Genomic DNA, 19,414 nt, shown 5'->3' on the forward strand with positions numbered 1-19,414 from the left:
TGAAGAGAAGAATTGGAGTCACAGAAAATGAAGATGGCGGGTTGAGATAAGACCAATTTACCAGAAACAGCAATGAAATAAGAAAATGAACAGCAACAGCAACAACATTAATAACAGAAGTGTACAAGGGAAGTGAGCAATTCCCATGTAAGTGCTTACCCCTGCCTCAAAGGGAGCCCAACAATAGCTTACCACTGCCAGGAAGGGACCCCCTTACTCATTCTTGGAAAATGACCTGAGGTGGCATGGAATAACCTCTGGGTCTTGGCCATGCCCCTCCTGGCTGCTACAGAAATCAACCCTATCCTGGCCAGAACCAAGTTTGTTTTCCCCAGGCAATACACCCCCCTTCAATACCTGAAGTAGCAATACATGTCATGCCTTATCAAAGAGATCTTGATTCTATACAAAACAAGTGTTTTAGGGTACAACCATCTATAACAATTATTTAGATTGGAGGGTGGGGAGGGAGCATGTCTCTGCTTGCTAATTCCTAATGAACAGCATTTGACTCCTATTAAAAACTGGTAGAGATATGGGAAAATCCCTACATTTTCAAGCAAGTTGTAGCAGCAAGTAGATCTCAAATGCTCTCCCAAGACTGTTACTCTGACAGAACGCTGGGCATCCTACCTTTCCATTAACCCGTATTTTGAGAATGGATCTGATTATATCTAAATATTGTTGAAGAATGGAGAAGATTGTCACCTTCACCTCCAGCCCATATTGTCAAAGCAAAATGATTAAAAATCAAACTGTCACAAACAATATTATCTCATTTAGGGTAAAGCTATGCTTTGATAATAGGAACAGCAAAATAACTAATGCTAAAATTATTTTTTTTCATTAGAGACCTTTCCTGTCTCCACATACCCTTGGTGCTTCTTAGATGAGGAATCTGAACTAGCCAAGAGCACTGGAAGGAAATATTTTTAACTGGTGAACACTGAAACTAGGTTTGAAGTTTATGCTCTTACCCTCGCGAACAACAGAGCACAGAATAAGAAATGGCACTCTTTGTCACACTTTTACTGCTAATGAAGAAAATGTAAACTCGAAAACACAACTTACAGATCACAGCAGGACTGACATTTTGTGAAGGTAAGGGGAAATCAATCTTTTAGTTCAGGTAAAAACTAGAACCAGACTAGTAACTCTGAAAATCACACACAGAAGTTCAATTACTGTCTAAAGCAAATCATAGTTAAGAACTTATCAGGGAACTGACAGCAGAATAGGCAAAATTAATGAGCACTAGCTTCAGGTGCAGACTGCTTTACAAGCACTGAATGCCCAGCTGAGGAGCACACCTGCCCCACAGCACCAGGGCAGCCTGTGATGCATTCTCTACAGATGTCCAGAACTCCAGTCCCAGCACTGAGCTGACTACTTTCACCTTGCAAGTCAGCTTTCTAGGTCTGATTTCACACTTCAGCCACACTCATGCTGAATAGACTAAAATAAGAAGCTGTTGTGCTTATACTTGAGCCTTTTCCTCAGTGATAGCACTAATCTGGGATTCTCTGTCATCACACACTAGAATTTATGGACTGATAACACTTAAATTTTGTGATCTTAGCTGAATTTGTACCAGTAGGTCAGAAAAACAAACAAAACTGATAGAAAGGTTTACGATCACACTGTGCTATCTTTATCCATTTTTAAAAAACAGCACTATTTTGACTTCCTAAGGGGTTTTTTCTTTATTAGTATTTTCCATGCAGGCACATGCGATCCCTTCCCATCCTAACTCCTCAAGGTTGAAGTCCTACGGCCAATATGATTATGTACAAAGTAATTCACTTTATAAAAGTTCACTAGTATCAGCAACAGTAGTAATACAATAGTATTCAGCAACAAGTATTCAGCATCATATAGATTTACACAGCATTGCTACAAAACCAGAGCATTTCTATGAAGTTCTGGATGTCAATATAAGGAAACACACATTTTTCTAGACTGTTAAGAAAAAAACCCCACAACACTGAGCTATCTAGTTATCCCTAGATTTTGTGTAAGAAAATACATTCTCACTCAGTATTGTATTTTCAAGCTTTTTACATTTCTAGTATACAGTTCTATCAAATGTTTAATAGTCTTCACTTTTAAGCTACTATTTTAAACAGAATAGTCTGTAGATCAGACAGAAAATTTTTGTTGAGAATGAATTGCAAAGCAAATTATCTTTCCATTGATAGCCCACAGGGCTATTTTTTGCCACTTTTTCAAAAGGTTTTATTTAAGCATACACACAAAGAGCATATATTACATTGTTTTCTGTAAAAAGCAAACAACTCTCCACTGCCAAAGCTGGTGTTTCACACATGGATAGGGGAGAAAAGGATTAAATAAACTTGAGAGGCCATTTGTTTTCATAAGTTAATTTCTGAGAAATTAATGAACTCAAAACTGTGTTTATCCTTACCTAAAAGGTAAGGTAAATTCCTAGCATCAGCAGCTACAATAAGTCTTACTGTCATCTAGAACAGAAGAACATGGTACAAAATCATTAAACACATTACATGAACCCAGATTTCAAGAGAAAAGATCTTCCTGAACTTGGCTCATGGCACTCTGAACAAACATCAGTGCATGGATAAAGGCTTTCGACTTTGAAAAGTATCAAAATCAGAACTTAGAAAAGTTTTATAATTAGCATAATTTTGCAAGAGCTAGGAGTTACAAATTCTGTAAGTTTGCGCAGAAGTTACTCTCAAGCATAATTACTGCATTTTAAACTACCTGAAAACATATTCCAATCTTCTTGGAGTAATTGCCCAAGCAATTTTTTATCCTGCAGATTACAGTATGAAATGCTGTTTCAGAACAAATCAGTAAGACGGAACAGATACAGCAGATGCAGCCAGATTAACACTGGGGAAACTTTAAGCAGTCTAGCTTTAAGTGGGCTGTTAATAATGTGCTTCAACTAACCTCAATTTAAAAACAAAAGAGGGAGATACTTGAAACTGTTCCCGAAATCAAATTTACTAAAAACCCCCAAGCAACCGAAACCAAAAACAACCACACAGAAACCAAAACCAAAGAAACCAAAGCTCTTTATCCAATCTTATTTTAGAACAAAATAATGATTTTTACATGTTTTGTACTCTTTGACGGAGAATCTGTGAAACCAAAACATGCCCTGACAAATTGAACCTCTCCCGAGAAGCGTTCATAGTCAAACTCATTTATAATGTGTTATGTGGGAGATGCCAAGTTGTAACAGTTTAAGAGTCAACTACATGGAATGCACCAACAGATTTATGAACAACAGTAGCAGTTACTCACACGTTCATGGCAGCTAACTGCTCTTTATGAATTAGGTTTCCCTGTATAAATTAGAAAACTACAAAAAGTCAGAAATGGAAGAAACCTCCATTGTCTGTAAAAGTTCAAGTGAAAACACCTTTGCAGCACTTTTCTTAGACAATAGCATATTGCTCATATAAAAGGTCTCTTATCCTATAGAAGTCCTGGCAGAGGCAGCCTTCCAATCCAATCCGCCCTGTTTCAGTCTGAAACAAAAGACATGTTTCAATTTATTATCTTTACATTAATAACAAACTCCTTTTATTACTAAAGTAATATTTTATTTATTACTAAAATAATATATATTATTTTATAATATTATTTTCCAAGAGATTAAAACACAGAACACTTACCCTGCGGACAGCCACCAGGTTGTTGCACACAAGCACTCCTCCAACAAATTCAGCTTGTATGCCTTCCCGCAAGAGAACCTGCTTGAAGTCAGACAGTCTTGGCTCATTCATAAACACAGACTGATGCCCAAGAACCTACAAAACAACACACACAATTTTACTGCTTCTATTTGACACCTTCCATTTTCCCAAAGATCTCATTATTGCGTTGGCAGCAGTGTGGCCAAGACTACAGGACTCTAAATTGGTTCTATTTCTGTTCACCCGCAGCAATACATCTTGAGGACAGAAAAGCCTTAGAAGTTACCCAACACAAAAAGCAAAAGGTTTTTCTTTGCTCACATATTATAGACAAACAGAAAGCTACAATGGAGATCCCTCTTCCAAAGCATGCTGTGCCAGGGACCAAGCTCTGGTGAGCTGTACTGCTGATCAGTACAGGGTGCTATGATGGTTGCCATGAGTCTGAACAGAATTTAGAGTTGTCTGCACAATTCTCTAGCTCCCAGAACAGACTACATTTAGGACTGTGAAGCAGAGAATCTTAAAAAGCATTTCTAAGATTAAAAGGTACTGGAATAATTCAACAGAAAGATAAAATAGTTATCTCCTAAAATGCAATGTAGTTTAAGAGCTACGGTAAATTTATAGAAAAGATAAATTTAATAAACTCTCAAATGACTACTATAGAAGCAGATGTATGAATGTTAAAGATCTGTATCTCGAGAATATGAAGTACCTTCCATAGCATCAACAAAATGTAATAAAATCCTGAAATTACTAACACCAACTGATTTCTCTATCTGCATGTACTAATTACAGATATGACACACACTAATTATAATCTTATTTCATAAATATATGGCACTGTTAATGGATGTAAAAGATCATCCTCACTGAAAAGCATAAAAGCTGAACAAAGAACAGCACCAGGTTGAACAAACAGAAACGCAAAAACACAGTTTTAGTTAGGCTTTCATTTGAGTAAGATCACAGTATCAACCTCTAAGCACTAGAAAGACAAATGAATACAAAGGTCTTCATAAAAGAAAACCAGAGCAGCATCATTTCTGTACCTCATGAGGTGGCAGAGGTTCCAAAGTAGGAATGATTTCGCTCTCCTCACACATCTCCTTGTCATCATCACCAAAGAGGCTTTTCATGGCCTTTTGTTGTGCAATCACACTCGAGTCTGAAGAAGGCACATCCACTTGCATTTCTAAGTCTTCATCTTCCCTCAACTCTCCCTCTTCCAAAATAACTCCAGTATCCACTTTTGAAACCCTCATGTCCAGAACACCATCTATCCAAGCCAACTCGGCATCCTTGGCTTTACAGAACTGAAGAGAGCTGACAAGAGAATCTTTCAACCTGACCTGGGTTGCACAAAAATAAAAGTACTGTTAGTTTCATGGAAAATACAGAGGTCTTACTTCAAGTTTAAAGATTAGCAAGTTTCTCTTCACCATCTTTCCAGGTGGTTTGATTCATGCACTCTTGTGGAGAGAAAGGATGGAACTGGTATCACCAAGACAAGATACTTTAAAATTTAATATATGTAACACTCATATCACAACTTTAAAAAGCAGCAGAGATCAACACCTTTCTCATCTTGGCTAAAAATAAAAAAGAACCTATAGAACTGCAAACTTGACTTAAATTTACAGCAAGAACAATAATTTATTTTTAAAACCAGAAACTTTTTTTACAGCCAAGTTGTTCCCCAGTTGGTCCTAGCAAATTCAGAGGATGTTTCTATAGACACATTTAGGTTACTGATGAATAGTTCAAAATTTCAACCCTTAAAAAAAATTATAATTATTATTTTATTATAAGAAAGGATGTTGTAAATATGAGACTTTTAAATGCCCTTACCCTGATTCCTCTGGTGGACACAGAGACTTTAATCCTTTAAATAAAGCTCTTCTCTTAAGAGATTGTTATCCACATTAGAAGGTCCATGAGTCCCATACTGCAATCAAGGCTACAACCATGTGAAAGAACCACCAGCTACCCACCCATGTGCAGCACAGCCCACTCAAAGACACTGTGACACTGACACTTCACTCACATCCATTATTTTCAAATTCATCATCACCACTGCACTTCTCCTGGGTAATAACTTACACACTAGCAACTCTCATAGCCTTAAAAAACAAACAAAAAAATCCCAACAACCAACAAACCACAAGCAGAAAACACACTGTTTTAAGGCTGCCATAACTAGATGATTTATAACAACTGGAACTTTCTAGTTTCTAGAGGATAACAGATTTTTCTCTGGAAAGAAACAGAAGTACCTCTTCCAACAATTCTACCAATGTTTTTCTATTAACTTTAAAAGAACAAAGGAATAAAGGACAACTGCAAAAAAATGTTCGTGAGAGACTTCCCTCTGAACAACAAAAATTGAATTACGAACATACACAATTTTCACATAATTCACACAAACTATTGCAGCTTTCTTATTTAGAACTTAATATATTGCATTTCATTTTCATTTAATTATAATAAAGTTATGATAATTTCATAATAATTGAAAATAATAATTTCATAATAATTGAAAATAATAATTTACATTTAATTATAATAAAGTTATGATAATGTATTGCTGTGCTTACGCACAGCAATACATTATCATAACTTTACTTTCCAATAATCATCATATTAAGTTTTTTGGGGGAATAGGTATCTTATTTGTTTTTATCATTAACTTGCTCCTAATTTTACATGTTCACTCTTAGGTACTATTTAAGTATGAAGCATTTCTTTATTCTAGCTCTTTAAGGCTCCATTTGAGATTCTAAAGAGAATCCTCAATTGCAGCTGGTATACAATGGTATTCTAAATATAGGCATTATACATTTGTACATACTTCAATAAAGCAAACTGATGCCCCTGTGAACACAAATGTTGTCTTTTGCACTTCAGGTAAAAACACACTGATATCACATTCAAGCTTTCAAACACTTATGAATAATAAGCCTCAGGAGAATGAAAGGAAGAAATGAAAGGAAGAAAAACACAACTAATGCCTTGATCACACAAAGGTAAATGAACTCACAGGTGGTACCACCTCTCCTCTCCCAAAAAACAGAGGGCAAATTACATTCTGCTCATACAGCTCCACTACAGCCCACAGTAGTTACATAACTGAAAATTCCACTACCTTACCTGGTAAATGTGAGTTTCACTTGTAGCATCTACAGTTTCATGAAGTTTGGGCATGTAAACTTTAATATCTTTTCCACCAAAAGCTCTACAACATTCTGCAAGGTCCTGACTGGCCTCAGGTGGTCCATGGACAATCACCAGCTGTCTTGGTTTCATTTGGTTAATAATTTTTTTAATTGAGTCCCCATCTGAACGTCCTTCATAGTCAATGTATGTAACTCTGGCTCTAGTTTGAATAAAAAAACCAGCAATAATATGTTTTAGTTTAAAAGAATAAACCTTTGAGTGCTCCAAAACACTTTAAGATATTTTTAAATTATTGTACATCAACAAAAGCTGTCAGCACAAGGTATATTGGGGATCTGTAGAATACAGTTGTCAAATATTAGCATGTGTGTATTTAACACTACATTCACAAAATTAACTTATGTATTTATCCAAAAAATAAATTATCCATGAAATAAGCATATTTGAATGTTATCCTTTCAACAAAACATACTTAATATCTGTGCTAATGTACTATTATATAATTTCTTCTATCTCTTCCAGTTGTCTCCATAAGACAGGAAATACACCAATTTTTTTAAGAGTGGGGAACCATGTCTCTTCTGTGCTCCCAGAAAGACTAGTAAAATACAACTTAGGCTGGGGAAAAAAAATAAACAAAAATCAAGTCCCTTCCCACTTTCTTAAATCCAAGCTAGCCTTTTACCCAATTTGCACTGTACTCATGCCAGTGCTCTAGGACTGAGAAGAACAAAGTCACTCACTTAATTTCCATGGATTCTGTTGCAGAAATACATTTGGTAGGAACATCTGATAAATCCTGGTCCATAGGCTCCTCTCCATTTGTCAAACCAGACTCTAATTTGCTTTTTTCTTCTTCTGTTGCTTGAAGCTCTGGAACTAGAAAATCCTCAGGTCTAAAGAATGAAAGGTATTTTGCTTTTTAGAGTAAAACCAAAGCACTACCTAATATAAAAACAAACAGTGCTGATTATTACCACTAATATTTTTTGTAACTGTTATTGCCAGCAATTTTACTACACCTGCCAAATACTTCCATACTTGAACAGAGCTGATTTGGAAAAGATGACCTTCCCATCTTAAAAAAGAACTTGAATAACTTAGGAAATACTAGCAAATTGAGGATTTCTAGCAAGTATTCCTTATGCAAAGCCGCCAAATTCAGTGAATTTTGTTAGGATGGACAGTGTTTTCTCACATCACAAATTTAACATTAAGTGAAATTTAAAGCAGAAAAAGTCAGGTTAAAAGAATTTAAAATCTTCTATCTCAAAAGATTAAAAAAAAAAAAAACCTGGAGTGAAAAGGTCAAGGATCAGCACTCTGCAGCTTCAATCCTTATCATAAGCTTTGTCTAAGACTTAACAGTTTGAAGAGCATATAGCAATGCTGCAAAAGAGACAAAATGCTGAATTTAATTCCTCCTAGTTTTTGATTATTTCATAGCTACTATGTTAGTATACATTACCACCACATACTTGATAATTTCACCATATTCATCCCATTTAATTCTTTCTTCAGGAGCTGGAAACATTGGGTAAGATTTTTTTGCCTGTTTGAAGAAGCTTCCTTTCCGGCTACCTTCACCTTTCATCATCAAATCATGTTTGGTCTTATGTAAAGTTGGCTGATCAATGTCCTCTTCAGCATCACTCTCATCACTGGAATCAATATCTGCCCTGAAATGACATTCCAAAAACACCTAGCACTTCTTTTTGTTCTTCAGGTTTCATATTACATAAACACACTGACTAGAAAATAACAGTTGACATAACACTAACCAAGGCCAAGGGCAGTTTGCGTATCTGAGAAAGAGCTCAGTCAAATGGCCGACCCAGAAACTGGGTCTATCAGGACAACAGATTACAGACAGCCACTCCTGACTCCTCAGGGCCCTCAGACAAGGCTACTGAAACTCTAACTCTCATTTAGGCCTGACAAGAGTTGGAGGAGCAGAATAATCACACAGAAATCTCAACTCTGACCATAACAGCAGAATGAGCAAACATACTTACTCTTTAGACTGCTCTAACTTCTTAGCTGCCTCTTTCTTTAGTTTTTCCTTTTCTAGGTATTCTTCAAGTTCTTTTCCTTCCAACTTGACACGTTTTCTCAACTGCAGATGGAATTAAAATTAATGTTATTGTGAGTAGCTGACACAACTTTAATACTTCTCCTATATGCTGCTGACAAGAATATTTGTCCTTGGGCACCAAGGGCAAGTATAAATTGTATGTCACATACAAAACAAGACTATAGCAAAAATGTGGTACCTTGGCATCATGATAGTGTCAATTTGTACAGTCTACTTTAAATTAAAGCATTTCTAAAAATATTAAAATCAATTAAGCTTTCCAAAAATAAGTGAAGGCAAATAATCTTAGATGAGCAGTGTTTTTTTAGTTTTTCTATCATTAACATCAAACCAGAAGAACCTACAAAAGTCATAGTAACTGGCAAAATAATGGTAGATTTTGTTTCTTGTTTTCTGAGTACAGCTCACTCTGAATAAATTGAATTCTAGTAATAATCTAATACTATAATTCAATTATTTCCATCCAAATAAAGCTGCATCACCAGTATTGAAATTTCCACTGCAACCACAGGGGACTTCCATAAATTAACAATGTGCACCAGAAGGAAGTAGACACAGGTGTAGAGATTATTAAAAACAATTTGAAAGCATGAATAGCAATTAATTATCTCCTAATTTCCAGCACTTGCTTATCCTTCTAATCCTGTTGGGATATATTATATTAATTTGACTTGATTCTCCTCTCACCCAAACCGGGAGAATTTTCCAGCAAGACTAACCCATCATATGTGGTAATCTGTACAGCAGCTGCAAGCAGACTTTTTTCTATTATAATAGAAACACAAAGGAACAAGTTGTCTAAGAATAAATATTTAAAAGGAGCTTCATGCTCAGCTCTATTAATTTTGCCATGCCGTGAAAAAGCATTTTGCAGTTCTCAGTAGGAGACTTATTTTTATGTAAATTTATCCACAATCTGATAAATATGCAACATACTGATTTCAGGTTTCTCACCACCACTAGAAGCATTTCCAGAAGATCAAAAGGGAAATTATGTTCAGTTTTGCCCACAGGACTCCAGATGGCCCACAGTAAAAACCTGGAGTAATAGAAACAACTCTTACCTCAATATCTATAACTTTTTCAGAAGGATTATCAATCAGGAATCGTGCTAATGTTCCAGGTGTAGTGCGATAAGTTAAAATTATGGAGTTTTTGGAATCCTGGCACCACTGAATGAAAAGATCTCTAGAAAACCCACACTCCAAGTCAGGCTGACTTGCAAGAACAACTTTTGGACTAGGCACTCGAGCCAGATCAGACAGACTGTGACATAAGGAGAGATGGCGGAACTGAAAAGGGTTGTTTCTCTTGTCTTCAAAGCACCTCATCAACTTGTCACTCATCCATTCAACCTAAAATACATATTAGAGAAAGTTATCTACACAAATACAAGTTGTTCAACAGTACAAGCTTCATATGAAGTACAGGATGCAATATGCCCATGATTACTTCAGTATTTCCCAGCAGGTGAAGAAATAATGTTGAGCATAACCAACACTGAAACAAGTACTTTAAGTTCTCTTTTTCAACAACTATGAATTATGCTAACAAGTCTTATTGTAAAGACAGAAATCACTATGAAGAAACATGCCCACTGTCACAACTGGACAGTGTGTTACTTGATCAAAAGAGCTGAGACACAAACATGCACTACAGAATAAGGACATTCCCCCAGTATTTGGCCATTTTTTACCATTAAAAAGAAAAGCTTTTGCATAAATGTTCCTTTACTCTTCATAATTGGATTTTAAAATCAAAACAAACCTGTGATTTAGAGAATTCCACTACATTGTAGCTGACATTATTCAAAAGTGCAAGAGAGTAGACTCCTAATCCTGCATCTTTTGTTCTCCAGATCTGATCAAGAAGCTGAGCAAGTTCCAGAACTCTGCCTGCTGTATCCACGGCTATTAATACATTTCCATCACCTCGTAATGTCTCCAAAACATTAGCTAGGAAGAATTAAAAACAAAACAAAAGCCTACTTATACTTTGAACCAAAGTTAGAAGGTTTGTGCTGTGGCTTGGAATTTTTTTTTTGTTATACCACACTAACAATCATATTCAAAAGTATACTGAACACAGAAACAAATGAAACTTCAAAAGAGATCCAAATCCACACTCTCACCAAAAATTAAAGGCAGCTGGAATTTTCTCAGTAGCTCTGAAGATCTCTCTGCCTTGGTATTTCTTTCTTTTGTTTGTTTCTTTTTGGTTTTTTAATTAAAAAACAACAGAAAATGGAGTTTAAAAAAGAAAGTGCTGAGGAAGGTAATTTAAAAATCCCTGAAGAGATTTAAGGATTCTGGATAAAATACACTGTTTTCAAATATAGTTCATTGTTGTTAGGAAAACATTTAACTCACAGGATCAGTATCACCAGAAAAGAGTAATTCAAAACTTGTTACATTTTAATAAGGGTTCTTAAGTTTAAATGCTAATGAATTTATCATAGAAAAATAATTTATAGTGTCTAATAAATCACATTACTGATATTTTTGAAGCTGAAACAATACATACTCAGCAGCTGTTCATCCCTCTGCTTCCTCCTGGGTTGCACATAAGTAGCATTAAATGAATCTGTAATAAGCAATGAAGGCCTGCTCAACATTTCCAAGGAACACCCATTCAGATGGCTGTGGAAAAAAGGAAAAAATCTCACTTTTTTGCATTTCTATTTTACAAGAAAAAATAAAGCAGCTAGATTCCAGATATCTGCATGTACAGAAACCAAACTACTCAGCTGCTGAATGCTTCCTGCTTCAAATTTACAAATAAATAAAAAAGAATAAAGAAACCCAGAGCTAATGCTTGCTTCAAACTGATTAATTTGGATGCAAATGAAATTAGTGGTCTTATTAGAACTGGAAATGCACTTCTGCTTCCACACCTCTTTATCACCCACTAAATGATACACAGCTAACACAGCTAAGAACTATACATTACTATGTTGAACTTACATCTCCCTCTTGTGGTTGAAATCAACGGCATAAACAATTTCTTCCTCCCCATCCTTGACAATCTTCCAAATTGTGCCTCCTATCATGTGACCAGCTGGCAATGGTGTGATTGACAAACCATGTCCTTTGCCTACAAAGGTTTTCAGTATTTTAGGTAGATTACACACATTCAAATCCATTATTCTGAACAAGACATAGTAACTTGAAACAACTGAATACCCAAATTACCACTGTGAAAAAAATCAAATGAAGTATGAAAAAACAGTAAAATCTGTCCTTCCCGTCTAAGCAGTAATGTCAATATATTTTGCAATTCACTTTTATATTTCCTCCAGAAAAAAAAAATAAAGCAAAGATCACTTCTTCCCTCCACCTCCCACTGATACTCAGAGCCACTGTAACTACGGACATAAACAACAGTAAATTATATAAAAAACATATCACAAGAAAGCAAGCATAATGATGAAAGCCAGGTTCTTCTCTGGGGCAACACTAAATGTTTACTGTATCACTCACTTTTGAGGTACCTAGGAAAACTTATATAAATTACACAATCTGGAAGCTTTCCAGAATGACAAACACAAGTTAAACCATAGCAGAAAAGGTGCTCAGAAAAGGTGCTGCAGTCAGGGATGAGAGAACTTTTCAGCACCTGATGCATTTTTCAAATGCACTGTTGCTCCCTTGTCATTGATACCAGCCCAAATGTTTGTCAGATTAAAACGAGACCACCCACAACCATCACTCACTGACTCTGCTTCATTAAATGCATGGTAATAATTAATAATTAAACATATATTATCTTCTTAAAAGCCTCCATCAAGTCTTTCCAAATCACCTCCATTAAATATAAAATAAGTTAGTTGTTTTAAAATGGTTATATGATAAAATTGCTCTTTAGCTGTAAAAATTGCCAGGGCAGACATAGCCTTGCTACAACTGTCTCAAAAAGGGGCCAACAGTCTTTCAAGGACAACATCCTCTTTCTATTTTCCAAATAAGAAGGCAAGTATTTTGGCACACTATTCATGAACCTGGAAAAAACGTGCACTTCAGAGACAAACTGCTGGTGGTCAGCCTGTATGTGTCTCTGTTCAAGAAGAGTTTTTATTTTATTCTGATCTTTGCATTCAACACGAGTGGAAAGCTGCTGATTGTCACGGGTGCCAGCAATACACTACCCTGCTTATGATCTGAGTCACTGAAGATCTCCCCATTAAACCATGCACGTGCTGTAACTTCATCTCTGTAACCTGCTCTACAAAGCTTTCCCTTGTGTTATTGTTATGGAGAGTTCTGAGGTATCTGCCTCTAGAGGTAAGTAAACACTTTTAACAGACATCAGTAAATTCCAAGAGAAGTTACAAAAACACAAAAGAGAAATAAACATCTAAACATTGTTTGGCATGACCTCCTCCTCATTAAGTGAAAATTCTATCCATTTTTAGATACAATTGCAATTGCCACAGACTGACATGAGGCTAATGAATAAACACTGCAAAACACACAGTATTTCAAAACTCATTCCCTTCAGCGAGGTTTCTTTAACTCTTAACTGCTCTGTTGCCTTTCACTAATAGTAATGTCTTGAGGCTTTGGTGACAACTTTACCTTTTAAGTTCACAATCTGAGAAAACTTCAGCTGTTGTATCTTATCAAAGGCTGCATCTACATCATCCAATGTAAAGAGTGTGAAATCTTCAGTATTATGGCGGGACTAAAACAAACAAAGAGGTACAGAGCATTCAAACACTCCACCATATCAAAGATGTTGGGGATGAAAGCACCAACTCAAACATACCTGGTAGAGATCATACATAAACATCTGCCCCATTTTATACACAGGAATAGTGGCATAAATGGCACAATTCAATCCCATTTTTCCAACTGCATATGGAAGGGCACCAAGGTGTAGAGGATCAGGGTGGGAAAGAAGAACAGCATCAACCTGGTGTACATGCCTATAAAGAGAGGGCCAACAAAAGCCATTGAAAGGAGCTCTGCATGGTTTTGTCTGTCTCCTGCTAGGGCTGTTTTTAGAAAACATACACAGTCTGAATGCTAAACAACAAATTGACAGTTTTCAAAATCATAATTAAAACTTACAGGTGTTTCCTAATGTTCAAGTACTTAAAAACACAAGTAACTTCAGAAAACATAACTTTTAAGATCTGAAGAAGTAAGTTTCACATCAAACTCCTGATGAGAAAGACCTTAGTATATAAGTGGACACCAGAAAGTAAATTAACTGAGGGACCAGGAATATTATCAGGACAGATGTGCTACAAATTGCTTATACACCCCAAAACAGACCACAACTTTTCTTCTGATGAGAGTGACCAAGTAACAGGACCAAAGACACAACAATCCTTAAACTGATAAAGATCAAATCAAAATATATTTCTTTAAATATAGAAAATATCAAACATATCATTTAAGTAGCACATCAGTTTGTGAGATTTAAAACTTTTTTTTTCCTTGCAAAGTGTTGCATAAAATTAGAACTCAGACTAAAACCCTTCTACATATCATAACTAAAAAACTTGAGGGCATAAAACACATGTAACAAATGAAAATGCAAGCTGAACTGACAGCTTTTTGTTCCCTTGCATAGTAAGTGGGGCACACAGCCATTCTTCTCGAGGGCTGTTATGAAAAAGGGAATTTTATCTAATTGCTTCTTAGATAAGACACTTGAAAAATTTTATAAATTATCCTCAGTACCTAACAATCCTCACTTAAAAGACTTCAAACACTACAAGTGTGTCAATGCTACAAAACTGTAACAACAAGCGCAGTTCCTCTCCCAAATTTCCATGTTTCAGTCCCAATGCAATCAGCACAGCTCCTTGCTGTACACCTGAAGAAGTTCAGTATTTTGAAGAAGTTCACAGATTTTGGCTTGGAGGGTTTTTTTCCCTTTGCAGGGCTGGTGTCCTGACAGAAGGTGTTTTCCTGACAGTCTGTTCAAACTGAAGCAAGACCCAAGAGTTGAAATGCTTTGTCTTCAGCCTACTTGCAGGAAGGCTTCCTTTCCTATTAAAAACTTAGTTAACTATTCCAAATTAGCTGAGAGTCAAGGTCAGTCTCCCCTAAACTATGTCACATTTATGACAACTAAACAAATCATCCAAGCCGAAAGAAAAACTGAATTTTTTGAAGTTAGAAAATGACAGTTAAGAGACACAACTCACTGGACTGACAAGAAAAAAAATCCCAAGTTTTTGCAGGAAATGTTTCAGCAGTGTGAGTCCCTTCACGTGAAATATACACAAAACAAAACAAATTAACAATTCTGCATTTAGCAACAACATACATTATACCACTGCATGGAATTTTGAAAACTTTCAAGACAGACCAAACCCTATTTAAAAATTAGGTGTATGAACTGAACTACTTACTTCCTCAGAGAATCAATAATATCCATAGAAAAGTTTTCATCCCAGCCACAGTCCAAAAGAAAACGAAACTCATCTACTTGCAAAAGATAGCAGAGGGCAGATTCCTCCTGCACCCCCGAGAGCGTAGTCAACTTGATAATCGATGTCATTTTCCTCTCCAAGTGTTTAATCTCCAAAAGAACTAATCTGAATGGGGGACAAAATGTTTCGTTGACTGACACAAAGAAAAATCCCATTTACTGAGATCTAGCTTCACATATTCCTAAAAATACACAGGCTAAGGGTGTTAATACTGTTCAATACAGCTGCTCGATACCAATTAAGTCTCAGATATTAACATTCTACTCTTGCAGGTCTTATTAGAAAGAAGTGCGGTTAATTTTCTACAATATACATTAAGAATATTTTTTTTTAAGAATCCCTAGGAGCAGCGCAGTTAACAGCAGCTCCAGGGAGCTGGATGGGGGCACCCAGAGAAGGCACATCCAGGGCCGCGACCCCTCAAACCCAGGGCCTGCCCGAGCAGGGGCAGAGCGCGGGGCGGGCCGGGGGCTCCGGGCTCCAGCGCCCCACCGGGCCCGGGCCTGACGCCCCAGCCTGGCCTCTCGCCGGGCGGGGACGGCGTCACGGGGGCGAACCCTGCGCCCACTCCAGTCCGAGACGAGGAGAACAAGGGGAAGAGGAGGATGATGTGAAAGAGCCGATACCTGCGCCCTCAACCACCCCCAGCCCGCGCCGCGCTCGCCGCCATCTTGCGGGAGGCGGGGAGGAGGGGCAGCCGGCGGAAGCGGAGCGGGCGGCACCACCGCGAGCCCGCCGGGGGGAGGGCGCTCCTCCCCCGCGGCTGCGCCGCCCGTGGTTTCGGCCGGCCCGCCCGTTCCCGGTGCCCTTGGCGCGGCCGCGGCGGGGCCCGGTGCTGGCGGAGCGGCGGTAATGGAATGGCGGGGCCGGTCGGACCTCCCTGGGAGCGCCCCTCAGCCCTGTCCCCTACCCCTGTCCCCTACCCCTTCGGCCGGGGCACGGCGGCGGGCGGGAGCGCGCCTCAGCCGTGGGGCTTTGTGGCGCTGTTGCCGCTGGGGGGGCGGTCGGGCCCCGGGCAGGCCGGGGCGGCTCGGCCGCGGGTGCTGCGGCCGTGTCCCGTGCCAGCGGCCGGGCCCGGGGGTCCCGCGGGGGCTGCGTGACAGACTGCGCTGTGTCGCGTGTGAGCCCCTGGTCTGGAGGGCTTTGGTTGGGTTGGAAAGGATTGCAGGGCCTCGTTAGTGCGGAAAAGAGAAGAATGCGAGGGGGTCTCGTTAGTGCCTGTAAATACCTCAAAGGCGGGTGCCAGACTCTTCATTGGTGCCCACCAACGGGACAAGGAGCAATGCCCATAAACTAAAACACAAGTTCGGCCTCAAGATGAGGAAAGACTCCTATAAATTGGGGGTGACAGAGCACTGCAACAGCTCTGCCGTGGAGTCTCCCTCTCTGGGGACATTCAAAAACCACCTGGATGTGTTCCTGTGTTATCTGCTGCAGGTGATCCTGCCTTGGCAGGGAGGTTTGACTGGATGATCTCAAGAAGTCCATCCCAACTGTCATAATTCTGTCATTCTGTGATTTTAGAAATGTTCTTCCTTATTTCAGAAATGTCCTTTCTCATCTGTCAGCTCCCCACTAAATATACAACTTGTCTTTGAGACTTGACACAGATAATAAAGTGTCCTTCTACAGGAGTTTAGGCTATGAAAGTGTTCCTAATGTTTTACAGAGCAACATACTTCTGTAGAGTTGCTTTAATGAGTAAATTAAAGAGATGTTCTATTTCTGTCCTGTTTTAAGATGAAATCCTTTTTCCCAGGGTCAACAGTTAGGATTATTATTAAAAAACTCAGGTATGGGTTTGAGAGCAGCATGCGTCTCCTAGGAAGTGTTTGATAGCCCTCACGTGTATTATGTCATTGTAGAATCCTAATAAGTGAGAGTAAAGGTGCCAAGCATGCAACAGTTTCCAAATGCAGATTTATTAGTACCACTTACCTTTTATGCTTTTCTTTCCAGCAGTCATGGTGAATTTCGCCCAAGCTGTGCGTGAACACTGGGTTCACATCCTGGTTCCCTTAGGATTTGTGATTGGATGCTATTTGGACAGATGGAATGATGAAAGATTGTCTGCCTTCAGAAACAAGAGCTTATTATATAAAAGGTCTGCTTTATGATGCCTCTTCTATACATATATAGTTATTTTTCAAAGTGCTTCTCAGTTCTTTTTTAGTTATGAATGTAATGGAAAAAGGGGAAGAAAGGCCTAAAAGTATCAAGCATTCATGAAGTGTTTTAGGTCAGTAATACGTCTGAAAATGGAATCTTTAGGAGCTATCTTCATGAAAGAAAGGGTCATTAGCTACTGTCAAGTTCTTGGTCATGAAATACGGAAACTATTATTTTGACTATAACTTCACCAGGAAACATGGTGCTTGAGTTTTAATTTTCCCTCTTAAATTTAAATGTATCACAGTGCTTTTTAACCAAATACGTGTTACTTAAATGCGTGGTACTTAAAAATAATTACCAAGTTCTTGAAAATTAACATACATGCTGCTATATCTTCACTGAATGATGTGATTATATGCACTGATCAGTTTGGGTTTCCTGGCTCTGACTCCTCAGGGAGTATTTGCATCAGAGAACTTCAGGCATTGACTCATCTGTGTCACTTCTAATTCTGTATTAGATCATCAGGTTAACAAAAGAAGAGGGGAAAAAAATCATGTTGCATAAACACTGATAGTAGGAGTGCTATCAGTTTGCCAGTGGATTTTTCTTCCAACTCTGGCCTCACCTAAATTAATTTTGAGTAAGAAAGAAAGCTTTTGACATAATCTACCCCATGGGTACATTAGCACTTACCTTAATGTATTTGTTAGTGAAGTTGGGCTGCTATGTCAGCATCTTGTAAAAATCCCTTCTTCTTACACACCTCTCCACTAAAGCAATGAATTATTATATTTAAAAGAAGTAGAATTTTTCATTTTGTATCCAATTAAAAGTCTTAACTCCTTAGAAGTCAGCTGTTCTGTGCTTCCATGTAAATGAATGGGAATTCAGAGGACTCAATCCCTTGAAGCTTTTGAAAGAAACAAGGCAGTTTATCAGTATGGAAAGATTTTTAACTGACTGCAATTGCAAGGAAAGTTAAATTTTTACATAAATCTCAGAATGAAGGTATTGTTGAATATAAACTAATACAAATAAGTACATTTATTAATAATTATTCTAGAAAGAAAGATACTAATTTCAGTCTCTTCCCTCTTGGTTTTTGTTTTCTTTTGTACAGGGAGTTGAAGCCTGGTGAAGAAGCAACATGGAGATAAAAGCTGATGATGAAAAGGAAGACATTTTTGTTTGATTCATCATCTTACCTTACATATTGAAAGAACAGGAATATGGATTTTACCCTGAGAGGATACTACAGTAAAGGACATCTGCAATTCATCAGTGCTAGTTTAATTTCTGGTGTTACTTTTTGAAGTTGATTTAATTACATGACTAATATGTGTTCAGGAATTCCATTAGTCCATAAGCATTGAGAAAATTTTCTTTCCTACTCTGGATGGGAGAGGAAGAACTATAGAATAAACTATGCAAAAATCATTTATGTTGTTATTGTTGTGTATGGTGTGGAGTCCACGTGTTTACAGCTATTTCATTCCACAAACCCAGAGTGTGCTGACAGCTGCTGACCCTGCTTACGTTTCTTCCTGGCTTTCCTCTGTAGGCTTGTTTGGAGCGGTGGTTAAGCAGCGACTGTTGCTTGGGAGCGGGCCGGGAGGGTGTGAGGGGCTGCTGAGCACACGGCAGGAGCGGCCGGGGCCGGTGGGGGACAAGCGGTAAGGGGCCGGTGCGGGCTCTCCGGCGGAGCAGCGGTCCCGGTACCGGAGCGGTGCCGGTGCCGGTGCGGGCTCTCCGGGGGAGCAGCGGTGCAGTCCCGGTGCGGGACTCTCCGGCGGAGCGGCGGTCCCGGTGCCGGAGCGGTGCCGGTCCTGGTGCGGGCTCTCCGGCGGAGCGGCGGTGCAGTACCGGAGCGGTGCCGGTGCCGGTCCCGCGGCG

At 38.5% G+C, this 19,414-nt stretch overlaps 2 protein-coding genes across 4 annotated transcripts; one reads left to right on the top strand and one right to left on the bottom strand.

The window, feature by feature from the left end:
- Positions 1-1,013: 1,013 nt before the first annotated feature.
- On the bottom strand, positions 1,014-16,128 carry CPSF2 (cleavage and polyadenylation specific factor 2). Its single transcript, XM_039712570.1, has 15 exons — positions 16,033-16,128; positions 15,326-15,511; positions 13,726-13,885; positions 13,536-13,641; positions 11,925-12,054; positions 11,485-11,600; positions 10,729-10,916; positions 10,026-10,316; positions 8,882-8,982; positions 8,345-8,545; positions 7,610-7,762; positions 6,840-7,065; positions 4,742-5,041; positions 3,666-3,800; positions 1,014-3,518 (listed from the first exon to the last, which is right to left on the bottom strand). The coding sequence occupies exons 2-15, from the start codon at positions 15,472-15,474 to the stop codon at positions 3,426-3,428; spliced, it is 2,349 nt and encodes a 782-aa protein (XP_039568504.1). The 5' UTR covers positions 15,475-15,511; positions 16,033-16,128; the 3' UTR covers positions 1,014-3,425.
- NDUFB1 (NADH:ubiquinone oxidoreductase subunit B1) lies at positions 16,114-18,958 on the top strand. 3 transcript variants are annotated; one of them, XM_039712571.1, is made up of 3 exons: positions 16,114-16,255; positions 17,366-17,510; positions 18,642-18,958. In XM_039712571.1, the coding sequence occupies exons 2-3, from the start codon at positions 17,371-17,373 to the stop codon at positions 18,676-18,678; spliced, it is 177 nt and encodes a 58-aa protein (XP_039568505.1). In that variant the 5' UTR covers positions 16,114-16,255; positions 17,366-17,370; the 3' UTR covers positions 18,679-18,958. The 3 variants fall into 3 exon arrangements, with proteins under 3 accessions (XP_039568505.1, XP_039568506.1, XP_039568507.1); XM_039712572.1 differs by having other exon boundaries at positions 17,369-17,510; XM_039712573.1 differs by lacking the exon at positions 16,114-16,255 and adding an exon at positions 16,508-16,526.
- The last annotated feature ends 456 nt before the right edge of the window (positions 18,959-19,414 follow it).

The sequence above is a fragment of the Passer montanus genome, unplaced genomic scaffold (genome assembly GCF_014805655.1).
Source record: "Passer montanus isolate IOZ18808 unplaced genomic scaffold, ASM1480565v1 scaffold27, whole genome shotgun sequence".
NCBI lineage: Eukaryota > Metazoa > Chordata > Aves > Passeriformes > Passeridae > Passer > Passer montanus.

Excerpts from the sequence above, each read along its gene's own strand:
- CPSF2 (XM_039712570.1), bottom strand. The coding sequence starts at position 15,474 with ATGACATCGATTATCAAGTTGACTACGCTCTCGGGGGTGCAGGAGGAA. Across the intron at positions 13,886-15,325 it reads ATTATTGATTCTCTGAGGAA|GCATGTACACCAGGTTGATG; the intron begins GTAAGTAGTTCA and ends CTCTCTTTATAG. Across the intron at positions 3,801-4,741 it reads AACCTCTGCCACCTCATGAG|GTTCTTGGGCATCAGTCTGT; the intron begins GTACAGAAATGA and ends GTTGTTTTGTAG.
- NDUFB1 (XM_039712571.1), top strand. The coding sequence starts at position 17,371 with ATGGTGAATTTCGCCCAAGCTGTGCGTGAACACTGGGTTCACATCCTG. Across the intron at positions 17,511-18,641 it reads AAGAGCTTATTATATAAAAG|GGAGTTGAAGCCTGGTGAAG; the intron begins GTCTGCTTTATG and ends TCTTTTGTACAG.